Source organism: Mastacembelus armatus, chromosome 12 (genome assembly GCF_900324485.2).
Source record: "Mastacembelus armatus chromosome 12, fMasArm1.2, whole genome shotgun sequence".
Classification (NCBI taxonomy): Eukaryota; Metazoa; Chordata; class Actinopteri; order Synbranchiformes; family Mastacembelidae; genus Mastacembelus; species Mastacembelus armatus.
The window spans coordinates 19,491,974-19,514,720 of NC_046644.1; the positions used below are offsets into that span (position 1 = coordinate 19,491,974).

General features: G+C 46.1%; 3 protein-coding genes across 4 annotated transcripts; 2 read left to right on the plus strand and 1 right to left on the minus strand.

Moving 5' to 3' along the window:
- Positions 1-235: 235 nt before the first annotated feature.
- aebp1a (AE binding protein 1a) lies at positions 236-10,269 on the plus strand. 2 transcript variants are annotated; one of them, XM_026297376.2, is made up of 21 exons: positions 236-561; positions 656-925; positions 2,993-3,226; positions 3,376-3,435; positions 4,087-4,134; positions 4,388-4,447; positions 4,547-4,606; positions 5,229-5,306; positions 5,484-5,593; positions 5,680-5,819; positions 6,118-6,202; positions 6,285-6,429; positions 6,512-6,591; positions 6,692-6,815; positions 7,082-7,278; positions 7,512-7,685; positions 7,766-7,891; positions 7,982-8,228; positions 8,778-8,917; positions 9,170-9,269; positions 9,374-10,269. In XM_026297376.2, the coding sequence occupies exons 2-21, from the start codon at positions 676-678 to the stop codon at positions 9,943-9,945; spliced, it is 3,030 nt and encodes a 1,009-aa protein (XP_026153161.1). In that variant the 5' UTR covers positions 236-561; positions 656-675; the 3' UTR covers positions 9,946-10,269. The 2 variants fall into 2 exon arrangements, with proteins under 2 accessions (XP_026153161.1, XP_033181366.1); XM_033325475.1 differs by having other exon boundaries at positions 237-925.
- A 127-nt stretch (positions 10,270-10,396) lies between these two features.
- ddx56 (DEAD (Asp-Glu-Ala-Asp) box helicase 56) lies at positions 10,397-15,117 on the minus strand. The gene is made up of 14 exons (XM_026297377.1): positions 15,030-15,117; positions 14,525-14,686; positions 14,265-14,419; positions 13,948-14,118; positions 13,774-13,864; positions 13,430-13,671; positions 13,083-13,220; positions 12,861-12,974; positions 12,673-12,767; positions 12,463-12,536; positions 12,218-12,307; positions 12,030-12,135; positions 11,850-11,953; positions 10,397-11,444 (listed from the first exon to the last, which is right to left on the minus strand). The coding sequence occupies exons 1-14, from the start codon at positions 15,084-15,086 to the stop codon at positions 11,361-11,363; spliced, it is 1,683 nt and encodes a 560-aa protein (XP_026153162.1). The 5' UTR covers positions 15,087-15,117; the 3' UTR covers positions 10,397-11,360.
- A 1,037-nt stretch (positions 15,118-16,154) lies between these two features.
- dusp26 (dual specificity phosphatase 26) lies at positions 16,155-18,233 on the plus strand. The gene is made up of 3 exons (XM_026297809.1): positions 16,155-16,333; positions 17,391-17,602; positions 18,022-18,233. The coding sequence occupies exons 1-3, from the start codon at positions 16,155-16,157 to the stop codon at positions 18,231-18,233; spliced, it is 603 nt and encodes a 200-aa protein (XP_026153594.1).
- Positions 18,234-22,747: the final 4,514 nt, after the last annotated feature.

Sequence of the window (22,747 nt, forward strand, 5' to 3'; positions counted from 1 at the left end):
TGTCCAAGTGATTTACAACCTCATTTTTACTCTTTATGGCCCCGTCATGTTTTCTCAGAACAGAGGTCCTGCCATCGATTTGTTTAAATGTTCCAACATTTTATACACTCACTGTCTGCACTACCCACAGACTCCGCAGAGTAAAAAAGTCTTTCATTTTCTTTTTCTTTCTTTCCTGCATTGTAGGAATGTCCCATGTGGCAGATGCTCCTCCCCTCAGCTCAGAGATGGGTGAGGGGTAAAGGGGGTGAAGGGCCATGAGGGAGAGATGTGACTGAGGCGTATGTTGGAGAGGAGGAGGAAGCAGGACGAGCCAGGGAGGTGTGCTGCTCTGCTGCTGCGGAAAATCCACTTTGGATCCTGTTGCATTTCCTCGGCTGCAGCACGGCCAGGAGGCTGCGTTAAAACCTCCCAGCCCTCGGCGCTTCTTCCAGTCCCCACGCTGACTCCATCAGACACACTCATCCTTTTGTTCTCTCCGGGACGCAACCCTTTCATGTCTTCTGAGACTCCCTAAGGGGCTCAGAGTCTGGGGACCCGAGAAAATCTGTGCATCTGCAGGTCAGATGTTGTTACTGTCAGTGCAAAGTTATTTTTCTAGCTAGTTTGAAGTTCGAGACCATCTGTGGAGGACATCTGCTTTGTTTCGTCCTAGACTGTGTTTTCACTGGAGAAATGAGGGCTGAGGTCCTGGTCGTCTGCGTCTCTGTGACCCTGTGCTGCGTCCTGGTCTCTGCTCAACAAAATGCAGAGGAGGACAAACTCTCCAGCAGCCGCCTTCAGCTGAGAGAAGCTCGAGGACTCGTCGAGCACCGGAGACCGCGGCGGGAGGGAGATGCTGAAATGTCAGATGAGCCTGTTGAGGTGCCGGAGGGGGAGAAGACAAAATCAAGGAAGAAGAAAACACCTGAGGAGATTGAGGCAGGTAAGTAGGAGCCTCCACAGAAACGTTTAACCAGGGCATGGCCCCCAGTCTGCTGCTCACATTATCATTTGTCATTGAATATAAGCTTGTAAGCACATTTGAATGAGATTTTCCTGGACCTCTCCCAGGCTCGACTCCTCTCTGAGGACACAGACAGGGAGGGCCGCAATCAGGCTTTGGGGCAGGAAAACATTTGGTTTAAGGTCTTATCTCGTCTCCAGCTTCCTGTCTGAACTCATCCACAGATCTGTTTACATCTGGACTGTCACAAAGTCCTTTGTTAAAGTTGTTTGTGCAAACCAGCAGCAGAAGAAGCAGAGGAGTGATTCAGAAACGATGGGGCAGAAACTTGGGGTGATTCAGTCGGTGGTCTGACGGTTTCTTGGCAGCCTGACCACACTGCTGCTTACAGGAACCCAGGTCGCCTACACAGCTCTTCAGCCTTCACAGGCTTGTTTTGTCACAATGCTCAGAAAGTGAGCGTTCATCGTGAGAGTGTCTCCTGCACTTCAAGTTTGTCTAGAACAAAGACACATCTGTGAAAAATACAGGCTGAGCAACAGCAGAAATATTTCCACTACAATTTTCCATAAGAGCAGACAGGATTTACGGGAGGCCCACTCTCAGTAGCCTTCATGCAACGGCACCGACGTTCTGAGCATTAACTTTCCACCGCATGAAGCAAAACCACAGGCCAGAGTTATTCATGTGTGGCTGATTTAGGTTACAGACAGGGCCATAATTAACACAACCTTAGGCCCAGAACAATTTTTGCTGAGTATGCAAATCCTTTATTATCATCCTGCTGCACAGTCATATGTTTTTATGGCCACAGAGCTGCAGCTCTTCTGTTTGGACATGAACCCAATTATCTTCTGTTTACACTGGTAACAGTCTGTGGAGACAAGTTTTTATCTTTGCATTTGTTCCTTCACTGGGAACCTGGTGAACAAAAGTCTGCACGGAAATGATCTTGGACTCTTTCTTCTTCACTTGCATCAAGTTTATTATCAACCACCTCAGAAACACAAGCAGCCAGACACAGTTCTACATGTTTCCTAATAGAGTTCCCTTATTTAAACTAACAAGAACCAGTTCACCTGCAGTCTGTTGCCATCACACACGTCACCGAGCAAAGAGACGTTTGTCTCAAAGAGACGTTTGTCTCAGTGGGCAAAGAGACAGCTCTGAGGGGGAACTGAGGCGTTGCATGATGTTATTAGTGTGTAGGAAAACTAATGAACACCCTGGGTGAGTAATGACTTGGCTGTGTGGGCTGTTGTGTCTAAGGAACATCAGGAAACATGTTGCAGAGAAAACTGTGTCTGTGCTGGAGGCTGATATTGGTTGTATAATGAAGGAGGATTAAAAACATCTCCTCTGTAATGTTCTCTGGCGTTCTGCATGAAACCACCTGTTTTATATTTCCCACTCTATAAGCAGCTTCTCATCAGACTCTCCAGAGGGTGTAAATCAGCCTCTGCATCGCTGCATGTCTGGAAACCTGCTGAGGCCGCCGTCGTGCATCCGTTTGCTTCTGTAAACATCATCCCTGAACAACTAAACGCTGTGCACGGACGGTACAAACCTGTCTGTTCCATTACAGGTTAAACAACAAGAATCACTGCACAGTTAAGTGTTGATGGGATTATTGAGTTTGGACAGAGCCAGGCTAACTGTTTCCCTAAGTTTCCAGTCTTTATGCTAAGCTAAGCTAACCATAGTGCCACTATATTATTCTAATAAACATTTTAAAACCAGTTCAACCAGCAAACCAAACTGTGTCTGCTCTTATGTAAGTATTAGATCATGTTCACTGTGCAGGAGGTTCTTAGTTTCTGGCAAAGGTTCTCACTCAGAACTTTCTTGTTTGAACTCAGACCAAAACAAACAGAGAGCTGGATTCTCTGTCAGGACCAGGCCCCCCTGACTTCATGGGTCACACCAGTGATGTTTTCTGTTCTGACAACAGCCTGTGGGCAGATGATTTGGAAAAAACAAGATGAAAGTTTGTAGAAAACAATAAAAGTTTTAAAGAAGCTGCATCAAACTTTTCTCTCTCTACAGCCAGAGCAAAGAAAGCAGCCGAGAAGGAAGCCAAAGCTAAGAAGCAGAAAGCCCCTAAACCCACCAAAAAACCCAAACCCCCAAAACCCACCAAGAAACCCAAACCTCCAAAACCCACCAAGAAGCCAAAGGCGCCCAAACCCACCAAGAAACCAAAGACTACAACCACAACGCAACCAGACCTGAGGCATCAGTCTCCACCAGAGGAAAAGGAGAAAGTGGACTGGGGCACATGTACGTACATGTCACATGTTCAGACATTTCAGATCAGATTATTATCAACGTTAAGACTGAAGCTGATTGATGCTGCTTGTCCACTTGTCTCTAATTAATTTAATTTAATTAATGCCAATGACCTTAACTCTGTAACCTGATCTCTGCAGTGACTCCACCTGTGACACCAAAAGCACCTGAAAGGGAAGAGCCTGAGGAGCCAGACCTGGGTAAGACCTTCTCAGGTCCCTGAACTAGCTTTTACATGAAGAAACAAATATCCAGGTGAGAATCCACATGCACAGATTAGCCAACCTGTGTCACACAAAAGGACTGACATGGACCTACAGGAGGGTACCTCAAATCACCCACCAGGCCAAAACACCAATACAGGTATAAACTCCAAATTAGCATTTAGCTTGTTGCTGAATTACCACCTGGTGATGGAGCCCGTCCAGAGTTCGGCTCCTTTAAACCACAAACATGCAGCAAATCAGGAAACGTGCACGTCATGTTCCTATTTTACAGATTTGCAGTTAAAGGCATAAAACTCCTGCTGCACTGTGTCCTTGTCTCTTCCATTCAGACATTTCCAAGAAGCCAACAAATAATAAAAACAGAGTAACGACAATCAGAACATCGTCTCAGTCACTGCCAGAAGTTTTATGACAAAGCATTGAGGATCCAACAGGTTGTAAAAAGACTGTAGTGGGTTTTATGGATTTATGTACAGAAGCCCAATTAAAGCAAAACACTGCTAGTCCCCATTAAACAGACTGATGATTTAAAGCTTTTCTACACATGAAGACAATGAATTTTCTGCTGCTCCTTTTTCTTTTTGTTGATGATTAAAACCTGTGCTGTGCTTCTCACACCTGAAGTTCTCAAGAAACACGTCACGACAACTGAGACCATCATGTACATACCAGGTACGACTTTGTGACAACCTGTTTATTTTAATGTGATCAACACAATAAATGCATCAGTGACATATACATGATACTTTTGTACTTTCACTGCAGTAACATTTTAAATGCAGGACTTTTACTTACTAGTGATTATTGTTATTTCCTATTAAATGTGCTTTTGTGTAAACACACACAGGATTCAGTAACAACAAACGGGTCATTATGGACTGAAGAACAGTCTAAACCCACCAGCTGTTCTCATCTTGTGTTTCAGAGGAAACCACCTCCATCCCGTACGTCGGGCCCTGGTACGAAGAATACGACTACGCTGACTGTACGTGCTGCCGTTAGGGCTGAATTAGCTCTTACACATCTGATATAAAGCAGCTGTGCATCACTGAGCTGTTCTCTGCATCTGATTCTCCGTCCACAGTGGCCGCCAAGAAGCAGGAAGAGGAAGAGGAGAGGGCTCGGAAAGAAAAGGCAGAAAAAGGTTCTTGATTATTTGTCCCGAGGAGTTATGTGTGAATATGTCTGGTCGTATTTTATACTTTTCTTGTCAACAAGTCCCATGAAAAAAACAAACAAAACCAACAATGAACAAGAATCTGAAGCCTGATGTCTCTTCTCCTGATCTTCATGGGATTAGTTTCTAAAATGCAGAATAAAACCAGACTTACTCTTTATCCTCTGCAGCTTTTTATCAAGACTGAACGAAGAAAAGGGACAGATAGTGTAGACGCAGGAAAGAGGAAGGATTTCTGACAGCTGCTCTGTTCACTGTCCAGTTGTGGCCTGTTATATAAAGCTCAGACAACAGCTGGGCGATGTTATGATGATATCACTGAGTCTTACGCAAACATACAAGCCACGTATTTCCAGCTGAAACGTAACATCTACTGTGAAGCGCAGACACTTTTCTGTATGAAGACACTGAAACAGACTGAGCTGACCCATATCTGAGATGGGAAACACATGAGGAATGTATGAGTGGAAATGACGCTGCACCGTAGAAGCACATGTTGGAATATTTTGTGTGGTGGAGGCTGGAGAGCAGGGTCCATGTAAAAAAAAAACATGTCCTGACACATTTTCTTATTTTAATGCTCTGAAAGCTGAGCAGCTGAGGAAGAAGTGGGAGGAGGAGGAAGAGGAGCGACTGAAGCAGATCTCAGTTCCTGCTGAACCAAAAAGTGAGACTTAATTCTTTTTCTCAGTTTTTAAAAAACGAAAACAAAGAGTGCAGCAGTAGTTGAGAGATAAATCTGGATTTTGCATTTAATTTGTTAGTTCAATAATATTTCACAGCATCCGTCTCCTTTAAAAACAAAGACTGTGAAATCTGATCCTGTCTGTGCGCTTCCTCTCAGAGTGTCCTCCTCTGGGCCTGGAGTCTCACCGGGTGGAAGACGACCAGCTCCTGGCCTCCTCTCAGTCCCACCACGGCTTCACGGCGCAGAGAGGACGCCTCAACATGCAGGTATACGCTGAGCTCACGCTAATCCAGAGGGTGGTGAGGAAAAGCACGGCAGGGGTTTTAAAGACGTGGCCTGTGGTCATCCTCAGGGCTCTGACAACGAGGACGACCTGAACGGCGGTGCCTGGTGCGCAGAGCCCGAGGAGAAGAACCACTGGTTTGAGGTTGACGCCCGCAGAGAGGTGGAGTTTACCGGGGTCATCACTCAGGGGAGGAACTCGGAGAAACTGTGAGTCCTGGTCCAGACTGAAATACTCTCTCTACAAACACTGATGGATTCATGGCCCCCAGAGGCCTAAACCTACGGACTTTGGCGACCCTCTGACCTGTCCTCTAAGAAGCTAACACGTGATAACACTGTACTGATGCATTGTTGATGTAGAAATACTGATGAGTGCAGCTTTAAACAGGCGGTTGGTCTTTGGTAACAATCCTAAACATGAATCTGTGTTTTCTTGTCCTGGTATAAATGAAGATCCAGGCAGGTCAAACACAAAACGCACTGACAGATCTCGTTTATTTCCCAGTGAGGATTTCGTGTCGTCCTTCTTTGTGGCCTTCAGCAACGACAGCCGTGACTGGACTCTACTTGATGACGGCTACGCCGAATGGGTGAGACTGGGCGACACAAGTAACATCCAGTGTTCATCAAAAAGACTCTGGATCATTACAGCTGCATTTTTATTCCCTACAGCTGTTCTATGGAAATGTGGATAAGGACACCCCGGTGATGAATCAGTTTGCGTCGCCCGTGGTGGCACGTTACATCCGCATCCTGCCCCAGAGCTGGAACGGCAGCCTGTGTCTCCGAGCGGAGATCCTGGCCTGTCAACTACCCAGTCAGTACCACGGAAAAACCCCCACTGAGCCAAACCGTGTTCTTAACATGCCAGTCTGATACCAGCATCTTGCTTCTTTCAGGCAGCTACCGCAGTGAGAACGAGGTGACCCCGTCAGACGAGCTGGACTACAGACACCACAACTACAAAGAGATGAGACAGGTCTGTTTCTGGGGCACCAGCATTGTTGTATAACATCAGACTGAGCTGATACTTCAGCAAACGACTGGTTCATTTTCTGCTCCTGCCTCCTCTTTTCCAGATGATGAAGGTGATAAACGAGGAGTGTCCCAGCATCACCAGGATCTACAACATCGGGAAAAGCTCGCAGGGCCTGAAGATGTACGCCATGGAAATCTCCGACAACCCGGGGGAGCATGAGACAGGTACATTCAGATTGGATAAAACTATATACTACATTTCCCATGATCTCTTTAAAGCTTCCCCCTGCTAAACCCCTAATCACTCAGCGACACCAGCCTGATGACAACATCCGAGTTTGTTCAGACTTTGAAAAGTTCCTCCAAAGCCACAGGAGACATTGATGCGAAGAGTAAACTGAATTCAATGTGTAAAATAGGTGGAATGGCCCTTTAGCCACTTAACCAATTAGAACTTGATTAATTAACATCACGTCTGTTACTGCCCCCAGGTGAGCCAGAGTTTCGGTACACAGCCGGCCTCCACGGGAACGAGGCTCTGGGCCGAGAGCTTCTCCTCCTGCTCATGCAGTTCCTCTGCAAAGAGTACAACGACGATAACCCCAGAGTGCGCCGCCTGGTGGACGGAGTGAGAATACACCTGGTGCCCTCGCTCAACCCGGACGCTTACGAGCTGGCCTATGAGATGGTACGATGAGCCTGGCGTGGAAGTTACAGCACAGGAAGTTAAAATGAATGATGAAAAAACCTACATTATATAACTTATAGTCTGGTTATAGTCTATAGTCTAGTTTACCAGTGAGACTTGAAAAGAATTGCATTATGGGAAGTGTAGGAAATTAAATGGAGCTTGACCAGCTACAGACGTCCTAACATGGAGATGATCCTGATCCCTCCTGTGGTCTCCTTCCTGTGCCACAGGGCTCAGAGATGGGGAACTGGGCGCTGGGCCACTGGACTGAAGAAGGTTACGACATTTTCCAGAATTTCCCAGACCTCAACAGCATCCTGTGGGGAGCCGAGGACAGAGGCTGGGTCCCCCGTGTGGTCCCCAACCATCACATCCCCATCCCAGAAAACTTTGTCAACGGCTCTGTGAGTTTGTTTACTGTCATCATCAGGGCCCCAGTTACCACATTTATTTTATCTTTATATCCACACGTCTTCTTTTCCAGCTCGCCGTGGAGACAAAAGCCATCATGTCCTGGATGCAGCGCACCCCCTTCGTGCTGGGAGCCAACTTGCAAGGAGGAGAAAAGATGGTCACTTACCCGTTTGACATGCAGCGCCCGCCAATATCTGTGAGGCTCTTTACAGAAACTATTATCTAACAATGCATCATCAGGGTTAGTACACCCAGTGATAACGCTACACCCCTGATTATGTCAAAGCTGACCGACAGCCGGCGGTGGAGGGCGAACGCCGAGATGAACGAGGAGACGTGGACCCGTATTCAGAGGCAGAACGAAGGGGCCCTGAGGGAGACGCCAGACGACACCATGTTTCGCTGGTTGGCGATGTCGTACGCCCACAGCCACCTGACCATGACCGAGACCTACCGAGGCTCCTGCCACGGCGATGATGTCACCGGGGGGCAGGGCATCACCAACAGAGCCAGCTGGAAGCCAGTGGTGGGCAGTAAGTGCTGACACAGGGGGCATCACATTTACCTGGTGGGATCCATGGCTGGATTACTCTGTTTGGGGTCTTCAGGGCAAAAACCTGCTGCTGTTGCATCCAAGTTCAGTCCACACAGCCTCAGCAGGTTTTCCATAGAGAAACCACATCACACAAACATTAGTGACTAGAAACTTTTCAGATTTTTAAAGCTGGTTAAGAGCAGAACCACAAACCACATTTGATAACTGTCCCAGTATACGCACCATTAAAGTGACCCATGTAGGCCTGAATGAAGGGGCCAAGAACCACAGGGTTCTTCTACATAAGAGCATAGAAGCCACATATTGTACCGTGGTGCTGCAAAGTCCACAAGAAATTACTGTTTAAATGACAAGAGAGCAAACAACACACAGTGATGTTGGGGCTTTGTTTGGTTGTTTCTCAGGTATCTCTGGATTCATTCACCAAAGACATCAGAACCTGGATCTTCTGATGCCGGTCCCATTAACGGACAGGAACTACATTTGTGGTTCTCAGCAGTAACATGTCATTGGTTCCCCCTCACAGGTATGAATGACTTCAGCTACCTGCACACCAACTGCTTCGAGCTCTCCATCTTCCTGGGCTGCGACAAGTTTCCTCATGCGAGCGAACTTCCCCTTGAGTGGGAGAACAACCGCGAGGCTCTGCTGTCCTTCATTGAACAGGTGAGGACTGCACTGAGCCCAGATTATAAGCAGAGCTGGATGAACCTGTTCTCTGGGCCGGTAGTCCATCTCAGTTAGCAACACTATCACTGTCTGGACCCACTAAACCATTTTATATTTTGCATTTATCAAAACACCAGGTCTAACAACTTTTTTATGATATTCTGCTTTTTTAAATTATGCACAAACCAAAAACGCACATGAAGACTTGTGGTAACTGCTGTGGGAGTTAAAGGTGTGCCGTGTTTGCAGGTGCATCGTGGGATAAAGGGTGTAGTGAGAGATGTGGAGGGAAATGCAGTGGCTAATGCCACCATTTCTGTGGAGGGAATACGTCACGATGTCAGGACTGGTATGTTGGTCCCTTGACTCTTGACCCTTGACTTTGCATGAACAATTCAGCTCTACCCACATCCGAACCAGTGACCCCCACAAACCCTCTGTGTCTGATTTCAGCTGCAGGTGGAGATTACTGGCGACTGTTGAACCCTGGGGAGTACAGGGTGACAGCCAAGGCGGACGGCTACACCCCTCAGACCAGACTCTGCATGGTGGGCTACGACTCCGGAGCCACTTCGTGCAGCTTCACATTAGCCAAGTCCAACTGGGATCGCATCAAACAAATCATGGCGCTCAGCGGGAACAGGCCCGTTCGACTTGTCCCTAAGGTGCGAGCGACTGCACCCAGCACCGTCAGAGGGACCGTCGCAGCCACAGAAAGTCACGCCAGCGCCCAGAACACAGAGCGGCTCAGGCGGATCCGGCTCATGCGTTTACGCAGGCTGCGTCAGAGACTACAAAACAGATTCAGGACCACCAGCACCACCACAACAACAACCACAACAACCACCACAACCACGACAACCACCACAACCACAACCACACTACCACCTAAAACCGAGAGAACAACGCCCTGGTACGACAGCTGGTTCCCCGTGGAGAGCTGGTTGACTGAAAACCCATTTGACGCCATGAACCAAGGCTCAAAGCCCACACAGGACTACCCTTTTGAATACACTATAGATTGATTTCCACACTTTCATGCTACACAAACCCCTAATAACCACTTCACTATGCTGCAACATCACAGCTTTACAGGTACAGAAGACACAAGTTGTTCACTCTTGTTTTCACCACAGAGGAATCAGAGTTTAAGAGAATGGATCTGGGGGAAAAGCCTCTGCAGAGCAGAGACAACAGAGCAGGAGTTTAATTCTCTTCACAATAAAACAACACGCACAGTTTGCCTCCCTAAGAAAACTACGTCTCTGTGTCTGTATTTACAGAGATCATAAACAGATTTTATGTACTGCTGAATGCATTTGATTAAAATGACGTTATTTTCTACATAAGATTAGAGTCTGTGTCATTTTGTGGCTCAAGTCGGGTCAAATCGAATTAACTGCAACTTAAGACAACAAACGCACAAAAAACAAGCAGAACTGGACATAAACGTAGAGAAGGAAGGACAAAGTTCAGTCTGTTGACATAAATTTCACATTTATTCCAACTCAGGAGTATTTTTTCAAACAGCATCTTGTCTGAGGAGTGTCCCTGCAGCTGGGACACACTCCAGATGTGTACAGCTGTGTGCAATAACATTGGGAAATAAGAAAATACACCCCTGCAGCAAACAGCCATTAAAGCCTTAGAAATGTGGTTAGAAAAAGCACTTTGCACCAAACTGCTTCTTATTTTAATAGGTTTTAAGAAAACAAGTCGACATCTAACGACCAATCAGAGGCCTGGCAGACTGAAACAGGAAGAGCAGTTTAAATAAGACACGTGTTTTCTCTCCTGCTACAATAACACATTTGTTCCTCAGCCTCTCAGCTGCTGAAACCTCCAACCTGCCACAGTTTCAGCTCACACCTGGGCAGCGTGAAGCTGAACAGAGCAAATATAAAAGATGGAACCAGCGACAACTGGACTGTGATTTACAAGCAAAACTTCACGTGAAATTCTGACGTAGCTGTAAAAGATCCAGTCGTGTTCTGGCAGAGAAACACATCTCAAACCCAAACTGCAGAGCACTGAGACCAGCATCTCAAGATTTACATGAAAGTTGGTACAAACATTGTCCGTCTGTTTTGGTCTGACACAACCGCGAGGCCGACGTGAGTTTACCTCTAATACTGGAGGGATTCTGAATTATTTCTGGTGATTTTCTCCTTTTGTATTTAAGACTCGCTAGAACTATCATGCAAACCTTTAAAGTGATTTTCTAATGAATATTTTCCATGTCTGCAGAACACAGATAATAGGGACACGGTGTTCCTCTGGTCTCAGGTTTGGATTCGACACAGTTCAAACTGATTTCTCTTGTATTTTCCGTCCACACGAGTCAGAGTCATCGTCCACTTTGTCTCAAACCTTCAGCAGCTTCTTCAACTCAGAGTCTGTACAGTTTGTAATCCGAGCCCAGACTGTCGTCCTGCTGCGGCTACGACTGGGCCGCTCCGCCTTTTCTGTTCCTCCCCCCGCTGTACCGGAAACTCTTCAGCGGGTTCTTCCCCTGGACGTTCTTCTACAAGTGATAAAATCTGTTACTGCAGCAGCGTCTCTGTTTTTTCGCTGTAATCTGTGTTTTAGCTTTTTATCCCTGATAAAACACATAAACACATGGACACTGGGAGAGTACAAATAAAAACCAGGTGGAAAAACATCGTTTCTCATGAGTTTGACTTTTGTGGCTTTTCTATCAATAATTTTCTCTAATATTTGATTCATCTTTTGTCTAAACGAAATATTTTCCAACCGAAGAGCCAGTTCAGGCACCAGACGGAGCGAAGAAAATCAGAAACATTCACATTTGAGCGGTGGAACCAGTAAATGGTAAATATTATCATTAAAATGTACCTGTAACTGCTTATTCTGCTCCACAGCTGCACCAGATGTTTGTTTTCATACTCACAGTCAGTTCAGTTCTCACCTTGAAGCTGCTCCTCATGACTCCCTCTGCTTTGGGCTTTTCCTTCCTCCTCCTCTTCCTCCGGCTGGACAGAGGATTCACCGCCCCCCTCAGTGTCTCGGGAACTGCAGGAAATTGGAGAAAATGACGAATTACCAGCGACGGCCATCTTTGTAAACCGTGTGTGTGTGCGTGTCTTACTGAGGTACTCGGGGACGTTCTTCAGGTGCGGTTTGACCACGGCAGGGTGCAGGTCTTTGTCGTGTCTGAGCAGCTGCAGATCTCTGGGGTTGTCTTCGAAATACGTCTGAGTGACAGCAGAAACAGCCAATCAGAAAACACTTCCACCTCCGGCTGCCTGTTTCTGTGCCGGAGCGACGGCGACTCACCTTGAGTTTCTCTGAATTGAGCAGCTCCTGTTTGAGCTCCTTCAGTCGGGCCTCCCTCACCGCCTGCTTGGTCACCGAGCGCATGGCGTCCTGCACGCACATGCACACACACACACACACACACACACACACACACACACACACACACACACACAGTTTACTGAAGGCGCTGTGAAGCGACGCACACATGCCGCAGTTTAATCACATGTTCTTCGCTGCACTGAGCACACGGTCGGAGAACTTACCCTGCACCTGTACCTGAAGCCTTCGATCTCCTCCATCTTAAACTCGTACGGTTTCAGAGCAGAGCCCGAGTTTTCTAAAACCAACATGAAAACATCAGCTTGATGAAAAAGATTCACATCAGACGAACATGTTCTAAAAAGACTAAAACATTATTAAAGCAGCACAGGAGGATTTTGCCAGATGACCAGTTTCAGAAAAGCGCCTGGTACCTCCTGTAAGAGCCTCCTCCACCTGCGACAGCAAACCCAGCTCCGTGTGAGAGATGAAGGACAGAGCGGTGCCGGGGTTGTCCGCTCGGGCCGTTCTACAAAATACAAAAGAAAATAAACAGCACGATCAGATCAGCAGGTAAGTGACAAAGTGCAGAACTGAGCGACTGGACTAAAAGACTCTTTACCGTCCGACTCGGTGGATGTAGGAGTCCACAGTCGTGGGGAAATCAAAGTTGATGACATTGGCGACATTATGAAAGTCCACGCCCCTGGAGACGCCGTACTCCTTGTCCTTAGACCTGTGGAAACATCACCCAGACGTCAGGGTCCAAATGTCAACAGACAGAGGCCAGAACCTCTTTAACATCTGCCCGCAGGACGAGGACTGTCAGCCCGTCTTCACTCACTTTTCTTTCTCTGTGGTTTTCTTCTTGCCTTTGCCTGCAGCAGCCTGAGGAGCAGCACTGGGGTCACCCAGACTCTCTTCGTCTGTGGCGATGATGTAGTCGTAAAATCCCTGGTTGAACTGGGTGATGATGTGACACCTGCAGCACCAAACACAAGCGTGAAGAGAACAAAAGGGAACCAACAAGGTGCTTGTGTATGAAACTGAGCTGAATGTGACAGGAGAAGGAAATGGATGCAAACAGTTTCCTCCAGGTGTCTCAGCAATATTTGCACATGAGCTTCAAACTGCCTCCTCCCTTTCTCCTCCTAAAACAACAACACAACTCCCCAGAAAAGAAAGACACACCTGGACTGGACGGGCAGCTCAGAGTTCAGCACACAGGCCGGAATCCCAAACTGCTCCAGGAACAGTTTCAGTCTGTAGCACCGGTCCACGGTTCCCACAAACACCAGCGTCTTGCCCTGAACCAGCCGCAGCTTCAGCAGCGTGTAGGTGAGCAGGAACTTGTCCTCCTCCTCACACTTGATGCTGTACTGCTGCAGCTGGCTGCCGTCCGGCAGCTGGGAGCCCTGAAGCTTCAGGATCACCTGAGGAAACGCACATCGGGTCAAAACCAACGACACAACCTGCTTCTCCTGAACATCAGACCCAGATCGTCACACGACGAGTGTTTTCAGTGAGGGACCTACAGGGTTGTGCAGCAGCAGCTCCTTTAGGGCCTGGACGTCCTCAGACAGAGTCGCAGACATCAGGAAGGACTGGTAGATCTTTGGCAAATGACTGAGACAGACACAAAAACAGTTGTCAGAATAAACAACAAGCTGAATAATGAAAGTATCAAACTTATGGGGTTGTGTTCTCACCACAACAACTTCTTCAGGTCTGCCTCAAACCCGAAAGAGAAGATCAGGTCGGCCTCGTCCACCACCAGCATCTCCAGGGACGAATGCAGGACCAGGTTCTGGGCATTGAGGTGGGCCAGGACGCGTGATGGCGTCCCCACCACCACGTCTGGCTTCTCCATCAAGATCGGCCTGTTCAGACACGACACAAACACGTCCAGTTAATAAAACCTGAGCACAGTTTTCATCTAAACCAATAAAACAAAAACGATGATGGTTTAAATTTTTATTTTCGTGGAACCTGAAACTCTATTCTATTTACTTCTACGCCGACTGACCTCTGTGCCGACAGGTCGGCTTTGCCGGAGACGTCGGCCACCCGCACGTCCCTCGAGCAGTACGCCGTCAGCTGCCTCACCATGGCCTGAACCTGCTGACCCAGCTCTTTGGTGGGAACCAGGACCAGAGCCCTGACGTCCTGCTCACGGACGCTCTGAAGACAAAAACAGAACCTGGTCAGAGAGCAGCTCGGTGACACGACCCGTCACAGATCCCTGGGCAGAACTGGGATCCACCTTAACGTCTGCTGCGTCCTCACCTGTTTGGAGGCCAGGATGCGCTGGATCACAGGTACGGCATAAGCAGCCGTCTTTCCGGATCCAGTCCGGGCTCGAGCCAGAAGGTCTTTCCCTTCCAGAGCCAGAGGGATGGCTTTCTCCTGGATCAGGGTCGGCTCGGACCAACCCAGATCTGCAACCGCCTGAGGAAAGTCCACACAAACTGTTACTGGCTCCTGTTTTTGACCTTTGACCCACAGAAACATTTGAACCCTCTTCCCCTAGTTGTGCTTATTTTACCTCATTCAAACAAACATGGCAACCACACATAACATGTCCCTACTCAGTCTGAACAAGGGGACCCTTTAATCACATGATGTGAATATTAGAGTTTCAGATGAGACTATATTTTAATATTTGACGACAGAGCGCAGCCGCTCGTGTGTTTTTATATCGACTTTCCTTCGTCTTTCTTCGGTTTTTATCGTCTCAGCCTTTAACCAACTGCTTATTTAACGATTATTGATCGTGTCGAGCTGCTTTTACCTTTAAAACGCGGTCGTCTAAGCCCATTTCATGAAACTGGACCCGGTCAGTCGCCATCGCTCCTCGCTCACGTGTGTGTCGCAAGGTGTTTGCGTCATGCTGCGTTCACGTCCCTCCTCTCAGAGTCCGTCTTCTCCCTATCGTCACAGCGTAGTTGTTATTTCCAACACTTTACACGCTGTGAATACATCATCGTTTATTTCATTTATATTATTATATTATATTATGTTTATTATTATTGTTAAACACCAACATATTGGTTTTATTCATGATTCACTGTGATTTTAATTTGAACTTTCACCGTTTAACTGGAAAATATTTCACATATTTCCAAAAACAAAAAGAGAATAATCAAATTTTAACAATCTAGTCTGTTGCATTTTTGAAAAGCAGATCTTGGGTCAGCATCTGCTGTTTTCAATCTGCACGTGCACTATAAACAGCAGAATTTAATTATAAAAATGGAAATGTCAACATCTGGACAAGCTCCAGCTGCGGATGAAGATCATGTGACACGGTCGAAGGCTCCGGAACAGTTAATCAATGGACCCTGTAGAAAATTTAAAATAAAATATTCTCGGGTTTGACCGGCAGATGTCGACAAACATCGGAATCATTAACTATTAAATATTTAAAAAAAGGCCCCATCGCTCTAGCTGAGCTGAGATGGTGGTGAAGCTCTTTATGCTGCACCAGAGACCGGGTTTTTAATGTGGCTTTAGGTTCTGCGTCCGTGTTTGCAGAGTCCTGGTCTCTGGTCCCAGTGCGGACTTGTTGAGGATGCTGCTGGATGCTGAGCTGCTTCTGTCTCATCCTCCCACCGCAGATACACGAGTCGAGGCCCTGCAGCAGCTCGTCCTGTAGCTCCACGGAACCGAACCACACACAGGTAAATAAAACACGCACCGAGGGAAAACACACGTTTTGCTTCATAATTTAAATGTCTGAAACATCCAGCCTGCCAAAATAAAGCTACAGGTAAATATTTGATATTTGATCTAATATTCAAATGTGATTATTTTGTTTATATTTAATTTATTTTATTCTAGTGTGTGTGTTGTGATTGTTTTTATCTTTTAATGAGAGAAGACAAATCGGTGGTTCTCCCCCCTGTCTCCAGATTAAATGGCGTTCATGTCCCGGTTCTCCCGGTCCCGGAGCAGCTCCAGGTCTCCGAGCCGAAAAGACTCCGAGCGCGTCGCGCCGAACCTGACGGTTTCCGAGCTGGAGAGACTCTTGTACACCGGAAAAACAGCGTGTAACCACGCAGACGAAGTGTGGCCCCGACTCTACATCGGAGATCAGTGAGTTTCCTTTTATAATAAGGCTCTGTGCTCTTATTGTGAAGCTCTGGGAGCTGATGTGTGTTTTCCACTCGCCTTAATGGAACCAATAACATTTCTTACCTGATGAATGGGGCTTGTCATCTTTGTTTGTTTACCATCATCACTGGGAGCTGGTTGAAAGCCAGACAGAGACTTTTTGGCTCCTGCTCAAGCAAAGTGAAGCAGCAATTGAACTGGGCCCAGAAAAGGTTTGGAGTCAACACAACTGGTCTGGTATTTTATAAAACCCATGTTGTCTCAGTATCATCTTCGTGTTTTAATGCAGCATTTCCACAGTCCCAAACATTTGGACTCACAAATATATGTCATGCTTTTTAATTAAGGATGTCGTCATTTTAGACTCTATATATTTTATACACAAACATAAACAACTGATGATTTAAGGCTCTGAGCACTTTTGGAAATGAATATATTCAATTTTTGAATTTAAATACAGCAGCACAGTGGTTTAGTGGTTATCACTGTTGCCTCACAGCAAGAAGGTTCCTGGTTTGAAACCCATCAGGGGCCTTTCTGTGTGGAGTCTGCATGTTCTCCCTGTGCTTGTGTGGGTTTTCTCCAGGTACTCTGGTTTCCTCCCACAGTCCAAAAACATGTATGTCAGGTTGATTGGTGACTCTAAATTGCCCATAGGAGTGAGTGTGAGTGTGTGAGGTTGTTTGTCTCTATGTGGCCCTGTGATGGACTGGGGACCTGTCCAGGGTGGACCCCTGCCTTTCACCCAAAGAGAGCTGGGACAGGCTCCAGCAGATCCCTGGGACCCTGGTTAAGGACAGAGGGGGTACAGATGATGGATGGATGAGTTTAAATATGCAGATTTGAAGGTGACAGGTACAGGAACAAACAGGTCAGAGGGGGACAAGCATGATGTCCACAGGACTCACAACATGGAGCCTTGACAAGCTGCTGTTCCATGACCTGCTTTTCTCTCGTCACACGTTTTACCTCAGCACAGAACGTGACACTGACGTTTGCAGATCAGATGATAAGCTGTGACAACCTGCTCTGTCTGCAGAGACATCGCCTCAGATCGCCGTGAGCTGGCCAGGCTGGGCATCACGCACATCCTCAACTGCGCACAGAGTAAGTGGCGCGGTGGAGCCGAGTACTACGCCGGGATGAACGTCACCTATTATGGCATCGAGGCGCACGACTCCCCGACCTTCGACATGAGCGTGAACTTCTACCCTGCTGCTGAGTTCATCCACAAAGCCCTGACGAGCGGAGGTCAGTACATCTGATCACACGCAGCCTCTCATTCACAGGCTTCCAACAATCACTGCTCTGGATAAAACGTCATGAAATGTATTGATCAGAGCACAATAATGATTAGAATCATTGCTGCATTTAAAATAATGCTACGAAACAGAAAGTTTGTTATTAAGAGACACAATCTGCACCAAATGTCAATCAAATGTGATTTAAGCACAAATCAGTTTTTAAATTGGCGACAAAAACCTTTTTCTATTCATTTAACGTGAATATTGATAATAAAGTCTAGACTTTCTAATCAATAAATCTATAGCAGACAAACTGTCTGTTCTGTGTAAAGTTGGTTTTTATTTCAGACCCATTTATGGAAACAGGCTTAAAGTAGAGATGCACATGTGTAGAACATCTGGACCAGGTCTCCTGTGTGTGTGCAGGTAAGGTGCTGGTCCACTGCACCGTGGGAGTGAGCCGCTCCGCCACGCTGGTGCTGGCCTACCTGATGATCAGACAAAACCTGACGCTGGTGGAGGCCATCAAAACCGTGAAAGACCACCGAGGCGTCACCCCCAACCGAGGTTTCCTCCGCCAGCTCAACGGCCTGGACGGGATCCTGCGGGAGAGCCGCAAGACGTCGCCGCAGACCTGAGAGCACAAGAGGTAGCAGCTAACACTGAGGGAAACCTGGGACCAGGTTCAGGTGCAACCTGAGGGTTTCTGACACTGTGGCTCTGAGAGGCAGCAGGTGACAGGAGGGTTGGACTAATATCAGTATTTTCAGAATCCGTTCATCCATTTTTATTATCTGTTTACTCCCAAAGCCTCTGAAGCAACATGAGCACTGCCTGGTTTAACTGTCCGTACAGTCTGTTCAATGCCAGAACTCAACTCCGCCCAGGGAAAAACTCACTTCAGTCGAGTCTAGTCAGTATTACTGGTCCAAACATTCCCCATAACGGCCACTACCTGTATAATAACAGCTCAGCTTTACCCTTAAGGTGCGGTCACACCAGCATTTAACCCACAGGACACCCTGCCCTTGGTGTCTGTCCTGGACTGTCGGTCTGTTGATTCTGTTTCTTTAAACAAAAGAGAAAAGTCTTTTTTGGTGAAATGTTTTTCAAAGTAAAACGTCCCCTACAGGCCTTATTTGCTCTTTATTCTGCCATAAAAAACATCAGCTGAGGCAAAACTAAACTTGCATGTGAACCTGGTTCAGTTTCATTTGGACTTTCTGGTTGGAAAAGTGTAGAGTTATGGGGAAGTCTAGATATGGGGTTACGAGGAACCAGAGGACCAGGAGCAGCTTTTATTTTGGGGACTTTACTTTTTAACTTGTGCACTAAATGGATTGGGTTAAAACAGCACCATGAATCCAGTTTAATGAAACAATTGCACCTTGGCCCAAAGACGAAGCCGTCATGGGTCATTGGCTCAGTGTAAACTGACATTTTTTGTATTTCGGAGCCGATACGTTTCTTGAATAAACTGAGCTCCGCTAGTTCTGAGAGCTTTTCTTTGCTCTTCAACAACTTTTTTAATAAGCTGAGTTCACTGCCTGAAGGAACTTAACGTCAGGGGCGTAGTAAACAAAGACAAAATAAGAAGAAGCTCAGGGAACTATTGTGAATGACTGTTCCCTGGAGGCTAGCACGTTAGCTAACCCACTGTTAACCAGCCAGTCCTGCATCCACATGTTGGGTGGATCCATTTAACGGTGCTGTTTTCTGGTGTGACCGGGCCTAGACCTCTGTTTGATAAGAAAAACCTCCCCTGAAGGAAAAAAGTATTTTACAGCGTAATAAAACCCTCCAGGACAGATTTTCAGTATCACATTGAACAAATAAAATATAATTTAACATTTAAAAACCAAAGTGACCTGAAATACAAGAATATAAACATTTCACTTGGTTTTTATCAAGTGACCTAGATTAAACATTTTCTATTATTATTACTTTTAAATATTTGCTAATATGTGTAGCTACTGAAGAGTCTCTCTAAAAACTACAACTATAACGATCCTCCTGACTGTAGCGTCCCCGGTCTGGATCCAGCAGGTCCTCCTTCGTGTCCCTCAGCTTTTATACACTTTCAATAAAAGGTCAAACATGAAAAACCATTTATCTTCAATCAAACTTCAGATCATTCCTCTGAAACGTTTTAAGCTTGTGTCGCTGCTGTAACAAGCATTTAAACATCGTCGATGGTGAAAAATAGTCTGATGCATTTTTAGTCCTGAAACGACGAAACAGGTGAAATTATTTTATTTATTTTAACGAGATACGACTTAAAGCTGCAGCTCCCACCACTGCCTCCTGGTGCCAGCAGTAAAATCCAGCCAGTGTTATTTAGGGCTGCAAACATTATCATGTGATCTGTTCAGGATTCCTGGGTATTATTGATTATTCGTCACATTTCATGTGATAGCTTTAAACGAAACACATTTGTAAAGGTAGAACTGCTGAATTTGGTATTTTTCCTGATAAATGACTTTTAACCAGTTTTTCTAAAATCGAAGGTCTTGATGTTTTTCCGTCAATCACCTAATTGATTAACTCTCTCAGTCCAGGTGCTGTTCTAGCACTGTTCTTCTCAGCCGGCCTGGATCATTTGAATGAAATAGTTCAGGTTTGGGATCCAGACACTTCTGAGGACGCCTTTTGTAATCAGTGCTGAGGTTAAACCCTCAGAAAGCAGATTCCTGCCACCCCCCCCCCCTGTAGTTTCAGCCTTGGCAGGTCTTCCTTTGACGTCATCAAGTGCCCTGAACAACTCACAGTGTAGGTGTAGCCCAGGACTAAACCAGCACAGTTATGTAGCCTGGTAACTATCGTGTCATGTCCCATGTGAATCCAGTTACTGTCTGTGGTTTGTGAATATTAACAGTGTTGTGTGGTTTCAGTCCAGTGTATTTGAAATACCTGCCATCCTTCCTGACTTTTTTATCTTGTGCGTTACGACTCAGACTCCAGCCCAGTCCGACAGGCGGACCACCAGAGGGGGAGGTGGGGAACGAAACCTTCACTGAGCTCCTATAGTTTAACCCATCGGGGCACAGTTTCTGTAATAGACACTGTGTGAGGTAAATTAGAGTCAAAGCTTATTCATGTCCTAACACATATTTATGACTCAGTGAGACTTACACCTCCTGAGGATGCCAATAGCTCTGGTGTCTTTGGAGAACAAATGTCCATGAATCCACTGAGAAGTCCTAGAAAAGACTTTTCTACCTGAGAAGCACCATATTTTTTTAAAGATGTCTCTCTGGACTGGAGTTAAATTACAGGAGGAGCAGTGAGTTCAAACAAACAGCAGGGATTTTTACTGCTGTACTGATTCTGCATGTATAGTGTCTGTTTACACACACACACACACACACTTCAGGTGGGATTAAATCACCGGCCAGTGCAGGTAAAGTCAAAATCCCCTCCCTCCCCCAGTGAAAGGTGATAAGTCCAGTCCGAATGGTGCTTGGGGGTCGACTTTGGACTCTGTCAAGTCTATTAAACAACTTCCAGGCTGGTGTTTCACTTCAAATATTCAGTGACTGTTAGCGGACCAGAGTAGTACTCAGAGTGAGAGCTCATGAGGCCAGTTCAACAAGTGTTTAGAGTAGATGTGCAGCGGGGAACAATATCACAAACGTGCCACAGCAAAAAGCTGCCAGCTGCCTGGACGACAGGAGTGTGCACGGTGCCCACTGCTCGTTTGCCGTGGGCTTGTGTTCTCACGCTAATGAGAAACAGCAGAAACTTAAACCAGCTTCCCAAATACCCTTTTATGTGTGTTATTAATGGTCGTACCTCTGGTGTCATCTTCGTGGCTCGTGGTCTTTGTGCAGTTTTAACAGCATCGTGGTTAAAGTGCAGGTGGACTTGTACAGTTCGTGGAGATTTAGCGTGACAGACTTCCTCTCTGACCAGACGTGAGATCAAAAGACTGATATTAATCTCATGTCTGGATCTGAAACCAGGAAGTGATTAGCTTAGCTTAGCACAAAGACTGGAAGCAGGGGGAAACAGCTAGCATGGCTTTGTCCAAATATATAACTTCTTCTAACGTCTCTGAATGTAGAAATGAACAATATTTACAAGTAATAAGAGTCATTGAAATCCAAAATGTGACACAGCTGCTGTGTTTACATGTGGTTTCTAAGCTGTGATGGGACAAGTGGGGGTTTGCAGACCACCTTAGGGATGCTGGTAGACCTGCTCCGGTCTTCATGCTAAGATAAGCTCATTGTCTTCTGGCTCCAGCTTCAAGACAGAGACTTAATCATGAAATCCTGCGTATTTCAAATGGCCAGATGCTGCAGAATATTCAGCCTGACCGGTGAATGCAGCATGTAGTTCATCTCCAAACCCTTGTTACACGTGTGTGTCAGGAAAACAGACTTCCTTTACTGTGACATAATGAACCACAGTGTCTGCCTTTTCTATTAAGCTTCTCCCCAGTTCAAACATCTGTAACAAAACAAGGATCTGTCCTTGGATAACGTCTGGTCTGGTCTCTAACCAGAGCAACGTTTACCTTTACTGTGTTGGATCTGAATGTTTTGTATTTGTGGTTTTACTGTGATCGGTCGTACAGTGCTCTCACTTCCTGTTTCTAAATCTTTGTTTTCTTACAGAGAAAAACATGAATTCTTTTGAATTTATTTTTGTATCACTCTCTGTGAAGGAGAAACTGGCAAAGGAGATGTTGATGCCTTAAATCTGTGTATTTCACTTTGGATTTAGGGTTTTGTTCCTATGTTTTTATTAACACCGAGCACCGAAACTTTGTTTTGATAAATTCTGTACTTAACTGGAAATAAATTAACTTCTGTCCAACCTGTTGCTCTTTATTTTGTAATAGCCAGAGGAAAACACTCATGTCAACTTCTGCAATTTGGTTTTTGCATCCAAGTTTCAATCATCCCTGAAGACGTGCACATCTAACCCTGTACTCGTAACCACACTGACATATATTCATTCTCTGGCCTCAGCCATCACAGCTACGTATCTGACCCTTGACCCCAACCTCAACCTGGCTCTAACCTGAACCCTAAAACCAGGTCCGAACTCTAAAAGATGTTTCAAGCTCAAATCTGTCCTGATTTAACCTTAAATCGATTTCTCATTTCATGATTATTGTTCTGAGGATTTGCTTTTTGCAGCAGAG